Here is a 20,098-nt window from a genome sequence, read left to right on the forward strand (position 1 = left end):
CCCTGGTGCGTTTGTGGTGGTAGGTGGTGATTGTCCTTCTTGCAACAAGGGACCAAGGAAGTGCCACCATGAGCAAGGGCATGGGCAGAGGCAGGGGGACCACCCTCCTGCCCCAATGGCTTCTGGAGCAGGGCTGAGCCCTCTCCCCCTGCCTGGGGGGCAGCGCTCAGGATACATGACCAGGGCAAGGGGACAATTTGGGGTGTAATTTCTCATAATGCTCAGCCAGCTCCAGGGCAGCAGGTCCTAGCTAGCTCTCCCCAGGGATGGCCGGCAGGGTGAAATGGGAGCTGCATCCCCAGCAAGGGCCCAGCGACCTTCTGGTGAGCGCTGCTCCCTGTCCGTGTTGTTCTTCTGGCTTGGCCAGCCATTGGTTGACCTTGGGAGACCAACCTACTTCCCGTGTCCTCTCCACAACCTGCTGTCCTGCCCCCAGCCTGCTGTCCTGCCCCATCCCACCATCCTGACCCCATCTCACCACCCTGCCCCTGCTCCCCCGTCCTGGCCCAGTCCCCCTGCCATTCACCCTCCCAAGCCAGGGCCAAGCCGATGCTAGGGAGGGTGAAGACTGATGCAGAACCATGTGTGCCTGCTGGGCAAAGCCAGGAGCCGGAGCTGGGAGGCAGTGAAGCGAAGCCCCTCTCCTTCTCTAGTACCAGACAAGGGGATGAAGCCAACAGCAAAGACGACAAATCGACCCCGAAGGAGCGAGGAGGGCCCTGGTGGAGGATGTCCATGGGGCGGGTGTGTGCTGGCGGATGCTGACGGATGGGAGATGGCTCTGGAGGAGATGTCGGCAGCAGGCGTGGACCTCAGCATGATACCTCCATGGTGTGGTTGATCTGCCTCATGGCCTCGGTGCTCTCCGAGTGGGTGCAGGCACGTGGGCGGGTGCCATCCACTGAGCTGGCACTGGTGAGGGAGGCCGTGCGGGAGCGTGCCAGGCGGGTCATGCTGGCGGATGGCACTGCACGGGCACAGAGAAACAGCTGGGGTGCTCAGCTCCCTCCAAAAGCCTGCAGGACCTGAGCCAACATTGCCTCATGCAAGCAAGGCTGCTGGTCCTGCTCCCTGATGTGAATGACCCTGGGCACAAGCTTGCAGCATGCAGTGCTGTGACAACATGAGCAGCTCCAGGCTGGGAAGGGACAGCAGGGCAGGGACGGGGCACCCTGGAGCAGGCTGCACATGGGGCACATCTCCCGGGCATGCAACCACTGGGCATGAGGCAGTGGGGACCCCTGGCTGCCACACTCTGGGGAAGGGGTGAGCAGGGATGGGAGCTCTCCCAGCTCCTCAGGGTGTGCAGGGAAAGTGACACCCTCCTCCAGCCAGGATGCACAATGGGCACAGCTCCTGGCCAGCTGGAGGAGGGCACAGTGGGCACCCTGCAGAGACTGTGCCCGCATGGGGGGGACTTCTCTGAAAGCCATTTCTAAGCCCCCAGCCCTGGCTCAGGGTGTCATCTCAGGCAAAGCAGAGCGAGGCAGAGGGCACCTGACTGGGAAGGGCCAGGCCTGCACCCAGGCTGCTCCCAAAGGTGCCCAGGCAGCTCAAGGGCACAGGCCAGGCGGGCACCATGCAGCAGCGGGCACAGGCTGAGCAGCACTGAGAGGTACCTGTGCCTCCACTCAGCCTCCGATCCTTCAGGTGGGCAACTGGCGGGTTGGAGCAGGAGAAGGGCAGGGAGGGCAGAGAGAGAGCGTCAGCTGTGCTGGCTGCTCCACGGGGCCAGGAGCCCCCGCCCAGCCCCATGTGTGCATGCACACACACAGACACACACGCATGTGCACATGGACCTGGAAACACACATGTGTACATGAACCTTCGCGTGCATGCACACAGACCTGCGCACACACATACACACACGTGCTCATGGACCTATATACACACATATGCACACAGGGTTCTGCACATGGACTCTGCACATCTGTGTGCACACACAGAACCCCTGCTTGTGCATGCCCACACACATAAGTGTGCATGCATGCACAGAGACCCTGTCCACATATGTATGTAGACACGGAGCCCTTGTACATGTCAGTGTGCACACAGAGCCTGCACACCCCACACCCCTATGAATACATGGATAGACATCTTGTACACCTGCACATACAACACCACAGATGCACATGCAGCTCTCCATCAGAATGGGCATGTGGGGGTGCCAGGCTCCTCTCCTGCGGGAGAGTCAGCACACACTCACACAGGTGTGCACACACACATGTGCACACACAGGCATGCGTCAGCCCCACGCCCAGCCCTGGCACTCACTGTAGCCCATGCCTTGCAGGAAGTACTTGAAGGCTTCAGTCAGCTTGCCGGGCTGCAGGGAAAGAGCAGGCTGAGTTGAGGCAGCACCGGGGCAGAGATCCCTGCTCATCCCCGAGCCACTTCCGGCAGCCCCTGCACAAGGCCCACTCTCAGCCCATCCCCTGCTAGCCAGGGACAGCACCAGTGCAAGTCTCAGGGACCAGTATACCCAGTTAACAGGGGAAATTGTGGGGGCTCACCTGTGTGACCTGGGGCAGCCCACCGGAGTCAGCCATCTGCAGAGAGAAGGTCCTCCTTAGTTTGGGAGGGTGCCTTTGCCACCCACCATGTCCCCTAGTACCCGCTGGCAGGATGCCACTGCTGGGGCCACCCTGCTCTCCCCACCCACCCCCAGCCCCATGGATGGGGACACCCTGCAACCCTGGGGCAGAGGGCAATGGGACACTTCAGGGGCAGCAGGGACCGCTCAGCTGCCCCTGCCACCTGCCTACCTTCAGGAAGGTGGTGTTGGTGGGATCCAGCTTGGAGTTACATTCCACCTGTGGGCGAGAGGGATGATATTAGCACCCTGGTGTGCCCTGAACCTGGCAGAAGTTGCCCATGGGTACCGCCACTGGCCCATGGCACCCCAAGTCGCACATCCCACCTCAGCCAGGTGGAGACAGGGTGCTAGGCAAGCCCTGGGCCCACAGAACCACCATCTCTTGCCATGGGACAGGGAGGACCTTCCTCCTGCAAGGCAGTGTCTGGGCAAGGGTAGGGGCTAGAAAGCGGGGAGGGGGGCTGGTGAGGCATCCTGTGTGTCACACATGTGTGTACAAGTACACAAGTGTGCTCATGTGCATATGTATAGACATACATGTGCTGGAGGAGGGGGGTGTGCATGCAGTTATGCCTTACACACAAATGTGGCCACCTGTACAGTTCCTGTGGCTGATGGTGCAAGCGTGGACAACCATGTGGGTGTGTGCAAGCACACGCATGTGCTAGCAGCTCTTTGGGTGCATGTGGCACGGGAGTGTGCCAAGTGTGCACGTGGAAGGGAAGGTGTGTATGAGAAAGGGGAGGTTTTCCAGGTGTGGCAACCAGGCACAGATGCATGTGCACACATGCCCACAACAAGCAGGTAGGTTTGCACATGAGCATGCTCCTGCTCACAGGCAGCGAACATGATCATGCCCACATGTGAGCACCATCTGCATGCCACCCTGCAGGCACTACACCATCACTCACCACCCCCTCTTCAGCAGGTGCATTGTCTCCAACCACCAGCATCACAGGGCAGCTGGAAATGAGAGGAGGAAGGGGCACAGTCAGGGCTTGGTCTGGGTGGACTCCACTGCCCTGGGGACCCCCCCCCCCCCCATGCCATGCTAGTGCGACTCTTACCACAGCGTCTTGGCATTGGGCACAGTCCCAGGCCGGCTGATGTCCAGGTCCCTGCGGCTGATGGAGGAGAAAGAGGGACAGTGTGAGGCCACGGGCAGGTGCTGCCACCAGTGCCATAGTGGAAGAGCTGGGGCACCACCAGCTCTGGGAAGCAGCACCCAGCCCCGCTGTGTGGATGGAGGACCCCACGGCCATCTATGCCGTGACCTGAGCAGAGCCTGCACCACAGGATGCAGCACCCATCAGAGTAGCAAGGCTCCCAACCCCCTGCACTCATGGGACAGCATCTCTGCCCCCTTCCCCAGGCCTGTGCCAGCACCCAGCACAGAAGGAGACCAGGGGACGTGCACCCACGGTCATAGGCTCTGGGACATGGCAAGGCTCTCGCACAGGTACCACCACTCCCACATCCCTGGCCAGCACCAGCAGCCAGCTTTGCACTGCTGCCTGCCTGCACCAGAGGGTGACGGCAGCACCCAACAGGCATCAGGGTTCCTATGGTGCCCTCAGGGCCACCCACCAGCACTGAAGCCCCTTGCCCTGGCACAGATGGGGGCAGCCCACTGGCAGGGCTGCCCGGGGTGCTCACCTGTTGTACATGTTGAGGAAGAGCTGGAGGTTGAACTGGTTCACCATGCTGCTGATCTGCTGCCGGTAACTCTGCACCAGCTCTGTGTTGTTCACCAGCTCTTCCTGTGCCAGCAGGGGATGGAGATCAGGGCAGGTGCTGCTAGGTGCCATGGAGACACCCTGCTCCCCCAGGCCTGCCCATGCTGTCCCAGCCAGCGGGGAAGAGGGGGGGGACACTGGCCAATGCAGCTGGGCATGACAGTGCTGCAGGCAGCACACCCAGGCAGGATGCAGGCATGAGTCACACACTCTTCAAGGTTAAGCCCCGGATCAATCAGGAGGGATACAGGCAGGGCTTGACCAACCCCATCCCTGGGCATGGGGCAGGTCCAGTAGCACTGAGGCACCTGGCAGGCAGGGCAGGGCACAGCCCGGGTGTCCCGGCTGGGATTCTGGGTAGGGGGATGGTGGCAGGGGGCCAGCAGGATGCACAGCCCTTACCTGGCTGAACAGGTGGGACAGGACAGTGTCTGGCAGTGTGCTGGTGAGACCAGAGAGCTGTGGAGGGAGCACAGGGAGTTAAGGCGCTGCCGTGGCTGGCTCCTGCCCCAGGGAGCCACCAGGGCCAGGACGGGGTGGCAGCAGGGGGGTCCTGCCTACCTTGGCAGCTGCCCAGTCAATCCAGCCTTTGCCATTGGGGTCAATGTTCATGAGAACCAGTCCTTCGACCAGGTCAGGGAAGATAAGCTGCAGTGAGCAAGAGGGACAATGCTCAGTGGGAAGGGGAGATGTGCCCAGGGCAGCCCCCCACCAGCACCACTGCCCACTGCACAGGCATTGCATGGGGCTGATGTGGCCCGGTCCCAGGAGCAATGGGAGACCTGTGGCAAGACTGCCCGGCCATGGCACTGCTGTCCCGTCCCCCCTGTCCCTCCAGGAGCCTTTGCAGCAGCACAGCCTACCCGGGGGTGTCATGTCCTTCTTTTCCCCATGCCCTGGGCTGGCAGCAGGTACAGGCAACTCAGGGCCAGCCCAGCCCAGCCCCAGGCTCACCGCAAACTTGGCCAGCACGTAGGCTCCTGCCCCAACACCAATCCCGATCACGTACTTGAACCTGGAAAGTGAAGAGGTGCATATGGGGGGTGTGTGTGGGCTCCAGCACAGGTTCCCTAGGGCACCCCTCCACCCACAGCACAGGGCAGAAGACGACATGCAGGGTGCCAACTTACAGGGACAACTCCCCCAGCCCCAAACACTTGCCTCCTTGCCCATCTCCCTGCCCAGCGCCCTCAGTCAGCAGCTGTGTAGGAGAGGCTGACTCACCCAAAATGCTGCACCACGCTGGGTAACATGGCAGCCAGCTGGTCCATGGATGGGTACTGGTACCTACAGCACAGGGAGGCACAGGATGGTGGTTATGGGATCCGCACAGAGTGGTAAGGCTGGGACAGGGCAACTGGACTGCCCAAAGTGGGCAGGGAAATGCCACCCACCTGCAAAGCACCCCATTGCCCACCTGGGCCAGTCAGCTGCCGTGGGCTTTGTCACGGTTCAGAGATACCTGCAGGCAGGGCATGACTGCCCAGACAGCAACAACCCAGCAGGCAGGGAGGTGACATCCCAGTGGGCATAGCAAGCCCCTGAAGCTGGCACCTACCCTTGAGGGAACTGTGAGGCTCCTGCCTGCTGGCCCGGCGCATCCACATGGCACACCACAAAGTGCTTCGTGATCTCCTGCATGTCATCGTAGTTGAAGAAGGTGTTGAAGCAAAGCTTGTCTGTCAAAGGGCAGGCAGGGATCAGAGACCAAATGCCCTGGCATGGGGGCCTGGTGGGCCAGGGGAGCATGGAGAGAGGTCTCCTGCCCTCCCACTGCCCTTCAACTGGGAGGTGACATGTCCTCCCATCCCCTTCCCTCCAGGCTCCTTGTCCCCACAGCAGAAACCAGACACTGTTAGCAAGGGCTGCATCCCTACTGGTGTTGGGAGGCATGGGGATGGACGGACACAGCCAGGAGGATAAGCAGTTTGGGGTGAGCCTTGTCTACTTGGTGGGATGGGACCAGGGGATGCAAAGCCCAGAGCTGCAGGACCACCTGGTGGGCAGCAGCATTAGCAGCCCAGGGTATTATTGACCCTATTCAAAATCCCCAGAAAGGGCTCAAGCAGACATGGGATTTGAGAAACAGCTGCAAATCTCCCTGCTTGGAAACAGTCAAAGAAACAGTCCAAGCGCTGCTGTGGACAGGCCACCACCATTGCAGTGGGATACAGCCATCATCGGGGTTTGGAGGGGTCCTGCCCCATAGCATCCATGCCAGGGCATCCCTCCCAAAATGGCGGGGCAAGGCAGGTTGTAAGGTCCATCACAACCAACATGACACATCCCTGGACACGAGAGTGCTGCTGTGATGGTGAGGCAGCTCACGTAGCATGCCAGTTCATCAGCCTCAGCCGCCAACAGAGGGGGACATACTTCTCCCCGCTCACAGGGCACCAGGCATCCTGGCTGAGCCAGGGGGCACAGCCCAGGGCAGTCGTCTGGGGTGCAGATCCAAGGCTGCAAGGCTTACAGAGAGAGCAGCATCCCCACATGCACAGGTTTGGGGTCCCTCCTTTCCCGCCCATCAGCATCCCTCCTTCCCTGCTATTCCCCATCTCCTTCAGCCCCCACTACACCCTGCCACCAGCTAGGTCCATGCTCTGAATACCAACAGGCCAGCGCCAGCAGCAGGGACCAACCCGGCATCCCCCATGTCCCATCCCTGCCCAGGCAGGGTGAGCAGACAGCCAGCACTGGGGTAGCCAAGCACTCCTGGCTGTGCCTAGCCCAGGCTTTGGGTTTGGCTGGGTAACCAAACCCTCCTGGTGCTTTCAGATGCCTGGGGAGACCCAATGCATCCTGGGGACCCTCCATGGGAGGAGGCAAAGGAGCTGAGCCAGGGGCTTTGGCCAATGTCCTGGTACCCCATGCAGCCCCAAGCTCACTCCTGCCTGCTCCTGCACCCCATGGCCCAGGGACCAGCACTCACGGTTGAGGCCCACATCATGGTATGTCAGGATGGCTGGGCGATTCCCCTTGGGTGAGCCCCGGATGACCACGTGCAGCAGCCCGTAGGGCGTCTCAATGTCATGTTCCTGGGGGAAGACCAGAGATGGGGTTATGCCTGCCTGCCCCAAGACATACTCTCCTGCCCCACCATCCCACCTCTCACCGCTGCTTCCCCAGGCAGCTGGGTCCCATGGGAGCACAAGGGAAAGAGGAGTAGCCATCCTGGGAAAAAACGCAGCTCTGGTCATCCTGGTGGTGGCAGAAGGCAGGACAAATCACATACAAATGCTTCCAGCCTCCACCAACTCCCTCGAAGGGAAGGGAAGGGAAGGGAAGGGAAGGGAAGGGAAGGGAAGGGAAGGGAAGGGAAGGGAAGGGAAGGGAAGGGAAGGGAAGGGAAGGGAAGGGAAGGGAAGGGAAGGGAAGGGAAGGGAAGGGAAGGGAAGGGAAGGGAAGGGAAGGGAAGACTTGGGATAGGATAACAGGATTTAGGATTGGACAGGTGTATCATGGGATGGGATCAAGGGATAGAGGTTTGGGATGGGATGGGATAGGATGGGATGGGATGATCCAAGAGGGCTTGGGAGAGGAGGATTGTGTGACAGGACAGGTGGACCACAGGATGGGACAGGAGATCTTTGAGGGCCTGAGACTGAGGGATCTTTGGCAACAGGGCGGGGCATCACAGAATTGCCCAGTTGGCCTGGATTCACTGTGCCTGGGACAAACAGGCACAGGTCAGACCCTGTACACCAGCCCAGGAAATGCTGCAGCCTGATCCCAAAATGACAGCTAAAGTAACTTCAAAATCCCTTGGTCTGAAATAGCTGTGCCTCCATACGGAGATCAGGACTGCCCCGTGCCTCAGGTTCCCTGGCTGGGAGGGCTCCAGCCTTGCCTTCACAGCCATCATCTCCAGCCAGCAAGGGAAACTGAGGCTCTGAGCCCAGGTGCTGGCCAAGGCATCACCTGGAGACAAGGAACCAGAGGTCCCCTCCAGATGCCCATGCCTGCTAGCCAGCCCACTGGCAGTGACCTTGAAGCTGGGATCTGGTGGGTGCAGGAGCATCACGCACTGAGCAGGGCCAGGCAGGGTATGCTGGCAGGGTGACCAACCAGCGCGGTTCCTCACTGCGGGTACTGGCAGCCCCATGGATGGGATGGCAGGAGGGGAGTGGGTAAATGGATGCTCTTGTGGTTGCATGCTGCCAAGGACTCTGAAGAACACGGGCCTCAGGTGGGAGGAAACACCTGAAGACAGGGTCTCCTCACTGCAGTGCCTCCCCTCACTGAGATCCACTGTCCCCAGGGGGACACAGCGCCTGAGGGCAGCTCAAGGATTCTGTGGAGACAATGCTCAGCTCCCCAAGGGCACCCCAAACCCAGCCCTCACCCACAGCTGTCCCTCCACTCCCTGGGGCTGTATCAGGCAGCAGGCAATGAGTGGAGACATCCCCCTGCAACAACATATAGGGAAACTGAGGCAGAGGAAGGCCCTGGCCCAAGGTCACAGAGCAGGAGGCATCCATGTGGTCTGATCCTGGACACAGGGCTGCCTCCTTGCCATCCCCATGCCCACAGTCCCCATCACAGCACCAACAGCTCAGCCTGCAATCCCACCCCAAAATCAGATGCCCAAGCTAGCGGCTCCTTCCTCAGCACTGCTACTCTCCCCCTGCTGCCTGCCAAGCCACACACATCCCTGCCCATGGTGCAGCCTCCACAGCATCGCTGGGTACCACAGCCCTGCCCTTTGCCATAAGGACGCTCAGTGTGGGGGAGAGGCTAGCGATGCAGGGGATGCAGGCAGCAAGAAGGGGGGGCACTGGCAACCCATGGCCCCAGCAAGGAGGGACACAGGGGTCACAGCACCTATAGGTGCCTGAGAGAGCCCCGCACTGTCCAGGTTACCCTCTCACCGCTGCAGTGCTCCCACCTCACTCGCCCCCCTCCACACCAGCTTGTTGCCATCGGGTGTTGTCGTTACCACAGAGCCTGGAAAGCATCCGAGGGATCGCTTCAAAACAGCAAGAGACCCTCTCCCTCTGCAACTCTGGGGGTGGGGAAGGGACAGCATGCCCCCCCATCAGCAGTCAGCCCCAGTGCAGCCCACAGCCGCTGTAGCTGTGCTTATTCACCCTTGGCCTCGGTGCAGCATCTCTGCTGGGCTTGGGGAGGACATGTTCAAGGACAATGAGTCCCCAAAGCCTGCGGCACTTCAGGGATGCGGCAGTGGGGCTGGGGGAAGGAAGGGCTCCCCAGCAGCAGGTCTCCCCCACACCAGCACCTGCCTGGCCCACACCAAGCCCTGCTGGGTACAAAGGTCCAGCCTGGGCAAACAGAGGGGTACTGGGGCAAAACTCCCTGGGAAGAGAGGGCAGCAAGCACAGGAACAATGGTACCTACCCCATCCCAGCACTCAGGCATGGTGAGGAACCAGGTGGACGAGGACGCGAGGGCAGGGTGGGCTGAGCACAGGATCCCGGTGTGGGGCACAGCGGTGCAGTGGGCTGGGGAGAAGCAGAGCTCTGCGCTGGCTCAGCCTCTTGCCTTGATTTATAGCAGAGCCTCAGCCCTGCGTTAAGCCCTCCCTCTCCCTTCCCCCTCGATGCGACGCACAGCCCCAGCAGGTTTGGCCTCCATTGCAGGCAAGCACTGCAATGGAGCCAGCACTCAGCCATTGGCTGCTGCAGGAATTATTCATGCTCCAATTGGCCCCAAATACCCTTGTTTATGAAGAAAAAATGCCTGGCACCATGCAGTACCTGCTCTATCTTCCCTCCTTAGGCAGACTGAGACAGGCAGGGGTGCCTGGACAGGGTTACACTTGCCCCCCTTGCAACACACACAGCATCACCATGACAGAGCCCAGCAATGCTTGCTTGCACCCATCACGTACACACATGTGGCTCTGGCCCCACGCAAGCATGCAGAATCATGCTTAAGCCTGCAGCTGCCCAGAACAAGGCCCTGAAGCAAGACCTACGCACCGGGAAGCACGCACAGACCCATGAACAGACATAGGTACATGCTAAACACACAGGAGAAGGATGCAGCAGGCATGCTCTGCATATGGACATGACCATACACAGGAACATGTACCAACACAGACACGAGGACCAGGCAAAACCATGTCCTCCCACATGTCTGTGCATGCAAACTTTGGAAAAATAAATACAATGACCCACGCTGAAGAATATCGACCCCACAAAATGCTTGTGCATACCACCACAGGCTGGCCCCTGTGTGTCTGCAGTGGCACATGGTCCTGTGCATGTATGTGCATGGTCATGTGCCTATAACACCTGCTGCATCCTTCTCCCATGTTCTTAGCATGTATGCCATCACTCATGCCTATGAATGACAATGACCTGCACACACAGAGAACCTTGTGCACATGTGCACAGAGGGACACACGCGTGTACACACATGAACACTGCCTGGATACCTGTGTTAAATTACCCAGCAGCATGGTCATCACACCTGCTGCAGGATGCTGGCATGCAGGGGATGTGCAGGATTTAGCCCCAACCTGGATGTCGACAGTGGCAGCTAATAAGGTAGGAGGAAAGACAACCCAGCAGAGCTGAGGGGTTGGGTCCTGTCCCTGGGCTGACACGTACTGTCTGCACGTGCACACATATGTGTATTCCTGTGTGCACATCGTGCAGGCAGATGGTTTCTGCCCTGATTCCAACGAGGCTTCATGAGAGGGCGAGTCTGTCTGCCTGCAGCTCGCACCTATGGATGGCCTCGTGCTGCCACAGCCCCAAAACCCCCCAGCAAGCTCTGGGTGCCATCCCCCTGCATCCTGCCTGGCCCTGCCCAGCCCAGTACTGCTGCCTGGCTCAGCACAACCAGCACCTAGCACGAAGCTGGGTAATCATGGATGGAGAAAGAGTCCTGTGGTCCCTCCAGCGCCTGCCCAAATGTGGCTGGCAAGCCACGTGCCAGTGCCGGACCAGGGCAGCATCCAGTAGGGACCCTCCAGCCTCCCTGCCCACCACAGGGATGCTCCATGCCAGCTGGAGCCTGCCTTCACCTCTGCATCATCCACACCCTGGCAGCTCGCTACAGATTGCTTCCACCATGCCCTGGCATGTACTGCAGCCATGGGCAGAGGGTGTCCAGCTGCCATCACCAGTACATGCACAGGCTTCCCCACATGGCAAAGCCCTATGTCCTTGGCTTCACCCAGCAGGCTTGTTCCTGTGGAGTCTCTGATGTCTAATAACAGGGCTGAGCCACTTTTCCCTGGGGACAGCCCTTTCCCTGACTTGGACAAATGATCACCCAGAGCTGGTGGGCAGCCACTGAAAGCAGCATCCTGCAAACAAGTCAGGGCTGGGCAGCTAGGGGGTCTGGACGTGGGAGAAAGGAAGGACAGACAGGCTGCAGGATGGCATCCACCTTGCCTCTACCAAAGAGGTTTTCCTCTGCGCTGCTTTGTCCTGCAGGGACCTCAGACCCAAGCCTGGAGAGATGCATCTCTGCTGACAAAGGACCACGTGTGAGAGGGAAGCCCAGCTCCCAGGTGGTTCCTGGCACAGGTACAAAGCTGTTCTCGGGTCTGGGTGCCATTTTTGCTTTCCTCGGCCCTGCTGCCTGTAGAGCCAAAGAGCACGCACAGCCACAACCCCCAGGAAAAAGCAAGAGATGCAGAGGGGCATGAGGAGGTGAAAAAAGACAGAAGGTGGCAAAAAAAAGGGGACAAGGGATGGAAAAGCTGAGGTGAAGTAAGGCATTAATCTAAAAGGGCAGCAGGGAGATAGGAAGGATGTGCAAGGCTTACTTGCATGGGTGATGCAAGACTGAGCGGACCAGCCCCAAAAGCCTGGGCACTGCTTTGGGTCTGCCAAAACAGGAACCTAGGCTCCCCTGCTCCTCTCCCAGGATGAATGAAATCCAGATTTATTTTATCCTTGCAGGTGCTGCTGTTTCAGTGCTGGACCCGACAGGGGTCAGCCAGCACCACCCAAGCCTGCCCTCCTGGGGGTTCCAGCCACTGGCAAAGCAGCAACATACAATCTGAAGTCAGTCACTGGTGTCCCCTGAGAGGGGGGATGCTTTGGGACAGGGACAGGCTATGAGCTGTGGTCCAGCAGCCCCACTACCCTCCCCTCCCATCTACCAGCAACCCGGGCTCTGCAGGGGGAGCCTGGTGTGGGATGAGCTTGGACAGAGGCGTGAGAGCAATGAAGACCAACATGGGAGCCAGGCACAAGCTGAGCCCCGAGGCCACATTGTGGGGCTCCTCTGAAGAGGCAAAACGGAGGCACAAGGTGGGCAGGTGCCAGCCAGGGCAGTGGAGTGGCCCTGCTCTCACAGAGAGGTGGGTGGTATGGGGGGGGCAATGCCCCAGCCCTCCAAAAAAGAAGAGTCTTTCAAACATCCTTATGTAAGTGGGGAGTTGGCATTGCCTGGGAAACCATTGCCATGGCAATGGTAGAGGGACTGGAAAAGCAGCTCGGCCCTCCTGAGAAGAAATCGCCTGTTTTAAAGAGGTTTAGTCCCCAGCCAGTCACCAAGTACCTGCCAGTGACGTCGAGCACCAGCACAGAGCATGCCTGGCAGCGACCCCGCCCCGTCCCCTCCTGCCGGGGACCACGATGGCCGTGTAGCCCCCATGCACAGACACTGACCAGGCACTGCGTCCCCATGGAAGGGGGCACAGCAATAGCCCTGCGTCCACTCAGCACCCCACAGCCTTCCTCAGCCGCAGGCTGCTGTCCCACGCAGAACACAGGGGTGGGGGGCACCCCCTTGTGGCTGGTCCTACCTTCCAGTCCGTGTCCACGGCAGAGAGGAAGACATCCGAATTCTCCTGGGGAGAGAAGGAGCCATTAGGGACAGACACATCCCCCACGCATTCCCCCGCTGTCCTTTACTCCCGCAGCGCCCTCCTCCTACCCAATACACAAAGCCCCCTGACACCACAAGCACCCAGAGAAGTGCTGGGTAGAGGGGGACACAATGCCCACACATGTGCACACATACACACACATCTACAATACCCACACATGTGCATGCACTGCCTGCACCTGTGCACACACACAAGTGTGTATTAGCATGTATGTGCAACATCTTCACTCGCATAATCACAGCAAGCCAGAACCCATGCTCAGCTATGCATGTTCATCGACACCAGCGCATGTCTGCACACACACATGCACTGAATCCCAACATACATGTGCCCTCAATACCAGCACATACACCCGCCCAAGCTCCCACTTAAGCACCCACGTCCTGGCAGCCCACATGCAGGAGCCGGAGCCAGTGCAGTCACTGGACTCACCAGCTCAGCATCCTGGCCCCGCAGCAGCGGCTTCTCCTCAGTGAAGGGCAGCTCATGCAGCCCCGCCATGGTCATCTCCTGCAGCAGCAGCCCTGCCCAGGGTGAGGGAGATGTCAGCACTCATGGGGACCTGCCCTTCGACCCAGTCCCCTGGAGCCTCCCAAGTCTCCTGCCCACGGGGGACGGGACCCAAATCAGCTTCATTCCACCCACCTACTGTGGGAGCTGGAAGCAGGCACAGGGCAGGCAGTGCCTAGAGGAGCTCAGGTCCCAGCTCCCACCCAGGTCCAGTTCTCCTAGTTAAGGACAGACCCATCTCCAGGGCATGGTCTTAGGCAAACTGGGAGACCAACCTGGTCTGTCCATACTGGTCTCCCCTGTAAGCACTCAACCCAGGGCAAGAACATCCCAATTCCCACCCCAGCTTCCAGCATCAGTCAGAGAGAGAAAAAACAATGTTTTGGCTGGTTTTAGGCTGCAGACAGATGTGGGTGGGACAGGGGAAGATCTCCATGCACAGCCAGAACGAGGGGTGATGTTTTTCAGCCATGCTGGGTGGCAGAGGGATGCTCCAAGCAGCAGGGGAGCAGAGAGACAGCCTGAAGTTTGTATTGCAATGATGTCAGAAAACCAAATGTGAAGCGTTTACTCCCAAACTCTTCTTGCCTACGAAGCAGGTGCTGTCCAGTTGGCAGCTCAGCCCCAGGGCTTGCAGGGACAGACTTCACCATGGAGCCACCACTCAGTAGAGGTGTGAGACTAGATGCTGCTGACCAGGCCACCAGAACTTCATACCTCCCCAGTGCAGGCATCTCCAAAAACACCCCCAAGCAGAAGCCCAGCTTCAAAAACAGAGGGGAGCAAAGGAATGCCTGCGCCCCCCAGCAGCTGGCTGCACACGGAAGGTGACAGACATGGGGGACATGGGGGACAATCCAGGCTCCCCTGTGTATAGATGGGGTGGGTAACTGGCAGGTCCTAGTGCAAGAGGATTATCTGCACTCAGGCAGGATCCAGACCTCAGGCATTTGCCTTTGCAGACTCCATTTCCACCCCTTCCTCAAGGCCAAGCCTTCGGACAAGTTGCTGCTGCTCCAAACAGGCCAGCACGGGTCTCACACCCCCTCCACTGGCTACCCACCCTTTGCAATCCCCCTGGGGATACCAGGGATGATATGGAGCCATGCTAGCACTGCAGCAGACAAAGACCCCGCTCCACCCACAGCCTCAGCCAAGCCTGCTCCATGCTTTGCCTACCTTCAAACCTGGGTCAGCCCAGATTGGCAATGCAGAAAGGCCAAGCAATGCCACAAGCATTGCAAGGCCACAAGGAATACAAGAGCTGATCCTAAACTCCCCTCCAAAGCTGGCTTTTGCTCATCTGACTGGGTTTTCCATTCAAAAACCAAGCAGGCTGTGCCACCTGGCTGCTTTCTGCAGACACCGCACTTTGCTTTGCTCCTTGGGGACCATCCAACAAACCAGAACTGTTTGGAGGGAGGTACAACCACTGTGAAGCCCCCCAAGAGTCTCAGGGTGCCCAGCGCCTGGGGTCTCCATGTCATCCCCTGCACGGAGGGTCCCGCTGCACTGGGGGCCATGCAAAACCCCAGTGTGGAGAGGTGACAACAGCCCCATAGAGAGGCACACGTCTGGGGCATGCTGCTCCAGGCTCAGCTGCTGCTGGCGAAATAGCTTTGCGCAAGGGGACAGCCCTCACCTGCAGCCCACCAGCACAGCCGAGACAATGCAGCCTGCAGAGCCACTGACCAAGCAACCCCACGATCCCCTGCGGTACAATCCCAGGGTTAAAAAATGGGAGGAAAATCAGCCTCACCGGTATCTGGGTCTGGAAGAGAGCAGGAGCATCCCACACTGACCATGCCAACCCACCATGTGGCTGCAAGCCCCAGGGCAGCTGGGAACAGCACTTAGTGTATGGTGAATGCCTTTATTAATTAAAGCCACCAGCTAACATGGGAGGGAGGGTGGCCAAGCAATGAGGAAAGGCCCCATGACCTTGCTTGCGTGGTGGGAGGAAAGCTGGGTCATGAGGGACGTGGCAGAGCCCTGCGCCAACCAGCATCCTCAGCACGGGATGGACAGTCACCTGAAGTGGTGCTGAGTGCAGGAACAGAGGAGGGATCAGTACATCAGGGAGTCCCATGGGTGCAACTGCCTGTGAGCAGAATCATGGCCATGCTGCCGGCTTCCTATGGATACTCTGCTTCCCATGCCACTGCACAGGTACCCTCATCCCTGCTCCCGTGAGTGCAGCAGTGGGGCTGTGGGCAGTGTCACCCAGCCCAGCTGGGCCACCGTCACTGCGGAGGGCTGGTGAGGAAGCCACAGCTCCGGGTCTCCTGGCCAAAACAACTCAGCTCCCATCACACACCACGGCAATGTGGCTGGCAGTGAGCCCTTTTTCCTCCAGCTTGCCCCAATGCTCCTGAACAGCACCCATCCCCAGGGTGCTGCCCCAAGCACACCCATCTCTGCTCCCACTCTGCTTTCCCAGTGTGGTGCCACCATTTCTTGGGCACAGCTGGGACACACCTCCTCCCTAATCCCAAATCAGTCCCAAAGCCAGTGCAACATTAGTGCTCTGTTTGGGACCAGTGCTCTGCCCCGCCGGGGCCCTGGCACTGCATGTATAGACAGGGACAGAAACAGCCATGCTGGCTTACCTTCCCCAGGGATCTGCAGCCAAGTGTTGGCTTATTAGAGGAGAACCAGCTCACGGCAAGGAAATACACTGTTGTTATTATTATCATCATCATCATGACAAGGCTGTGGGAAGGGGGTTACACTGGGCAGCATGTCTGGTTGGAAGGCAGGTGTCCCTCAGACAACGCACCAGCCTCATAGGGGTCTCCCCATAGACCACCTGGCATCCTGCCCTGGCGTGGACATGGTACCCATGGGATGTCTGTACGGATTCTCCGGGCTAACTGAGCAGTACGCAGACAGGGAAGCAAATCCGGAGGAGCAAGGGCTGGCACTGCCAGATGGTGAAGCCAGGGCGACCTCCAGCGAAGCAGGGAGAGCAAGGAAAGGAACCTGCAGCCCAGTCCAAGACATGGAAACATGCCCACAGCATCGCCCCCCTGTGCAGGACCACTGAGGACCTGCGATGGGGTGGAGGACAACCCCAGTGTGACACAGCCTGGGCCACCTCCTGCCCCGCTGGTGCAGGATAAACAACCATAGCTTGCTCTGCCCCCATGGAGGGGGCACAGGTCTGCACCCCAGCAGCCTAACAGTGTGGTCCAACTGGGAAGCGCAGGAGTGGGCAGACCACAGCGGGAGACCCATGAGGCCACCAATGCAGGGACTGAGTATCCTGGGCTCGGGGGGCGGGGGTGGCAATGGGGGGGGCTCTGTGGGGATGCAGGCTCTCTCGCAGTGGCTGGTTGCTAAGAGCAACCTCCTCCCCAGCCCCAGCCCAGGCAGCAGGGAGACTGCCAGGGGAGGCTGGCAGAAGAGCGGGTGCTGCAGGGATGCTCTGGCAGTCCCACAGGAACACCACCACCCCACCCCCCCGACCCCGGCTGTCTGGGTTTTGGCGGATCTCCGTGCCAGGAGGCTGCCGACTCAGTCCTCCCTGCGCCCCCCAGCACCACCAGGCTGGGCTTCCCTCGCTGCAGCCCTGGCACCTCCCTAGGCATCATTTCTCGTATCCCAAAAAGCATCGTTCCCCTACAGAAGCCCATACCTGGGGGACAAGAGGCAGGCGGCAGGGGGGCAGCCCCATCTTCTGAGCAGGGGCTGAAGGCTCTTCCCCCCCCACCCCGACCCCATCACCCCAGCGCCTTGCTCCTCCCAGCCTCGCCCCCCGTCCCCAGCACGCCCGGGGCGGCGGGAGCGGGGGCGGCCGGGCCGGGCCGTACCTGTCAGCAGCTCGATCTTGTGCCGGAGCACCTTCATGCCGGGGCGGCGGGTCCCGGCGCCGCCGGCGGGCGGGGCAGGGCGGAGGGAGGGGGCGGTGGCGAGCCCCGGCGCGGGGAGCGAGCGGAGCCGGAGCCGGTGCGAGGCGCGCAGGGCGGCGCAGGGGCGAGGCTGGGCACGGTCCCCGCCGGGCCGGTTCCTCCCCTCGCTGGGGCCGGAGGGGAGTGGACGGGGCCAGGAACGGGGCCGGCGCCGGGGGGCGCCAGGAGGACAATGGGCCCGGGCCGGGGCTGGGGGAGGAGGGGATTAAACGGGAGATGCAGCGCTGCAGGGGGGTTACACGGGACATGGAGCGCTTGCCGAGGGTTTACACGCGACATGGAGCCGTTAAGACCAAAGGGCCTGGGAGTATCCAGGAACAAGAATAAGGATGACAAGGGACCTGGGGGTCCTCTGGAGCACGGGGGTGCAGGTTCCCCTGAGCATAGGATGGTCATGGTCAAGGGGCTCAGGTGGTCCCAGGATAAGGGGGACCTGTGCAATGAGGGTCCCCACAGGGCCATAATGGTCTTGGAGTGCCAGGGAGTGAGGATGGTGATAGCCATAGTGTCTGAAGGATCACCCAGGAGTGGAGGCCATGGCTGGGGTGGTGATGACCCCCCCATATATTGATGCTGGGGATGTAGGGTGGCAGCTGTTTGGGGTAGGACAGGAGGTTGCAGGGTGGCTGTTTGGCTCAGGCAAAACTAAGGGCCCCACTGCCATAGGGGTGGAAGGGGGGGTTGGAGAGGGCCAGTCCCACAGTGGGGAAGATGCAGGGCCCTCATCTTCTGCATGAGGCATGGATGCTGGTGGTGCCTCCCTCTGCCCTGACTGTGATCCTGCATCGTCAGGGGCCACCAGTTCTGCAGGGCAGCCAGTCTGTGGAAGTTTGCCCACCACCGTTGTAATGGTGCCCAGGTTTCTAAAGGAGCTAGAGGCTCCCAAAGTAGCAGGGTATGAAGCAAGGCTATGTCCTGAATTGGGACAGCTGGTCCAGCGAGGACAGAGGGACCCAGCCTTGCCCTAGAGCAAGAATTGATTCCCATTTGCCTCCAAGCTGGGCAAGCCTGTCCTGCCACTGTTCCTTCCTCTGTACTTCTTTAGTATTACTTTAATTCATTTTTTCCACAGTTAGGGATGCAACAGCCTCCACTCCCAAGTTGCCTGAGGCAACCACACAGGACATGCCATTCAAAACCCAGAACTGGCCCTTACCAAAACACCCCCATGGGGAAACTGCTGAGGACCTATCACCTTCCCTCCATGGGCTTGGTTCCCCATTGAACCCAGCCCCACGATGCTCACCCGGGGGGACTCAGGCTGCTCCCCAGGGGCAGGGCTATTGTCTGGCTGGGTGTCTAGGCTATCACTCACTCCTCTTCCCCACTAGGCATTTCTTCCAGGAGAGTCCAGGCAAAACATTTCATATCTCCATTGCAAAGACAGTGTGCATGAGTCAGGGCCTGATGCTGCTTCATCCTGCATTTCAGTGCTATTTACTTGTCAGTGTGGGAAAGCCAAGGTTTCTTGTAGGACGCATGAGACTCAGGTTCTCCTAAGCCAAGAGGGGTCCATGCAAGATGCTATAAGAAGGTCAGGATTTGGGTGCTGGGATCTCGGAGACAACCTCTGCCCTGGAGGTCCTGGGAACCAGCTGGCAGCAGACCTAGGCTGGCCCTGGAAAGGAATTTCTTGGCCATCCCTGTAACCACCAGCCATGGGCCTTGGGAGCAGTGCTGGCATCTCAAGGGTGTTGAACCAGTGTCTTGTTAGCACCATACTCATCCAGAGATCCAAGTTTGCCCCCAACCCTAAATTCCCGGGTGCCCACGGGTTGCTCTCAGCACCTAGGATAAACCAGGCATTCCAGACCTCAGCCTCATCCACCCCTCAAGCCAGCCGCAGTGGCCAACACACCCCTGTGCTTCCTGGCACGTTTCATTGGTGGGCCATGGGGTGCCTTGAGAGCGGCCACAGGCAGCTCATTCTACAAATGCCTGCTGAGGACCTGGAGGAATGTCTGCTGATACAGACATTCATCTGCATCCCTGGTACGTCTGTTTTAACAGCTTGTCCCAGGCTTTTTGGATGGCAACCAGTTTTCAGCCAATTTCAGCCTCTCCTGCTGAGTCACTAGAAGCTCTGCATCCAGGCTGTGTTTGCCTTCTCACCTCGAAGGGAGAAAACACCCAGGATTTCAGGGAACACATGGACCCTTTAATCCCTCAACTAGGAGCCAGCCCAGCACCCAGAACTTCAATGTGGTCAGATCTTCCCTGCCTTGAGGGCTGTCTTTCACCCTCTTCTGCAGGTCCAGCAGTCAAGGGGTTTCCCCTGAACCGGTCAGGGATGAGATAGGGTCAGATTCAGCTCTTCCTGACATTGTGCAAATTTAAACCTCCTCCTCTCCCAATTGCCAAGGATTTCTACAGGAATGAATGATTTTCACACTGGGAATTTTAGATGGCTACCTTACCAAAGGAACAGGGCCACATGGCTGAAATAATTGCACAATTAATTAGGCCTGGGAAGAGTACAAGCACTCTGTGCTCTAAGCTGGAGGGACTGGGGTGTCACCCTCTATGGGGG

The 20,098-nt window shown here is 59.5% G+C and overlaps 1 protein-coding gene across 4 annotated transcripts; it reads right to left on the reverse strand.

Moving 5' to 3' along the window:
• Window positions 1–812: 812 nt before the first annotated feature.
• On the reverse strand, window positions 813–17,506 carry NDRG4 (NDRG family member 4). 4 transcript variants are annotated; one of them, XM_075715813.1, is made up of 17 exons: window positions 17,470–17,506; window positions 13,580–13,671; window positions 13,064–13,108; window positions 7,265–7,370; window positions 5,891–6,011; window positions 5,557–5,619; window positions 5,287–5,347; window positions 4,894–4,980; window positions 4,735–4,791; window positions 4,253–4,356; window positions 3,664–3,720; window positions 3,508–3,559; window positions 2,766–2,813; window positions 2,514–2,549; window positions 2,275–2,326; window positions 1,620–1,658; window positions 813–967 (listed from the first exon to the last, which is right to left on the reverse strand). In XM_075715813.1, exons 1-17 carry the CDS (start codon window positions 17,504–17,506, stop codon window positions 813–815), a joined length of 1,212 nt encoding a protein of 403 aa, XP_075571928.1. The 4 variants fall into 4 exon arrangements, with proteins under 4 accessions (XP_075571928.1, XP_075571927.1, XP_009484728.2 ...); XM_075715812.1 differs by lacking the exon at window positions 1,620–1,658; XM_009486453.2 differs by lacking the exons at window positions 13,064–13,108; window positions 13,580–13,671; window positions 17,470–17,506 and adding an exon at window positions 9,691–9,711.
• Window positions 17,507–20,098: the final 2,592 nt, after the last annotated feature.

This window comes from Pelecanus crispus, chromosome 8, assembly GCF_030463565.1.
Source record: "Pelecanus crispus isolate bPelCri1 chromosome 8, bPelCri1.pri, whole genome shotgun sequence".
Taxonomy (NCBI): Eukaryota; Metazoa; Chordata; class Aves; order Pelecaniformes; family Pelecanidae; genus Pelecanus; species Pelecanus crispus.

What these genes read in the sequence shown, in the direction of transcription:
- NDRG4 (XM_075715813.1), bottom strand. Translation starts at nt 17,506, where the DNA reads ATGAAGGTGCTCCGGCACAAGATCGAGCTGCTGACAG. An exon ending in ACGTGCTGGCCAAGTTTGCG is followed by an intron (nt 4,981 to 5,286) that starts GTGAGCCTGGGG and finishes TGCTCACTGCAG; the next exon opens with CTTATCTTCCCTGACCTGGT. An exon ending in TTCCTCAACATGTACAACAG is followed by an intron (nt 3,721 to 4,252) that starts GTGAGCACCCCG and finishes CTCCTCCATCAG; the next exon opens with CCGCAGGGACCTGGACATCA.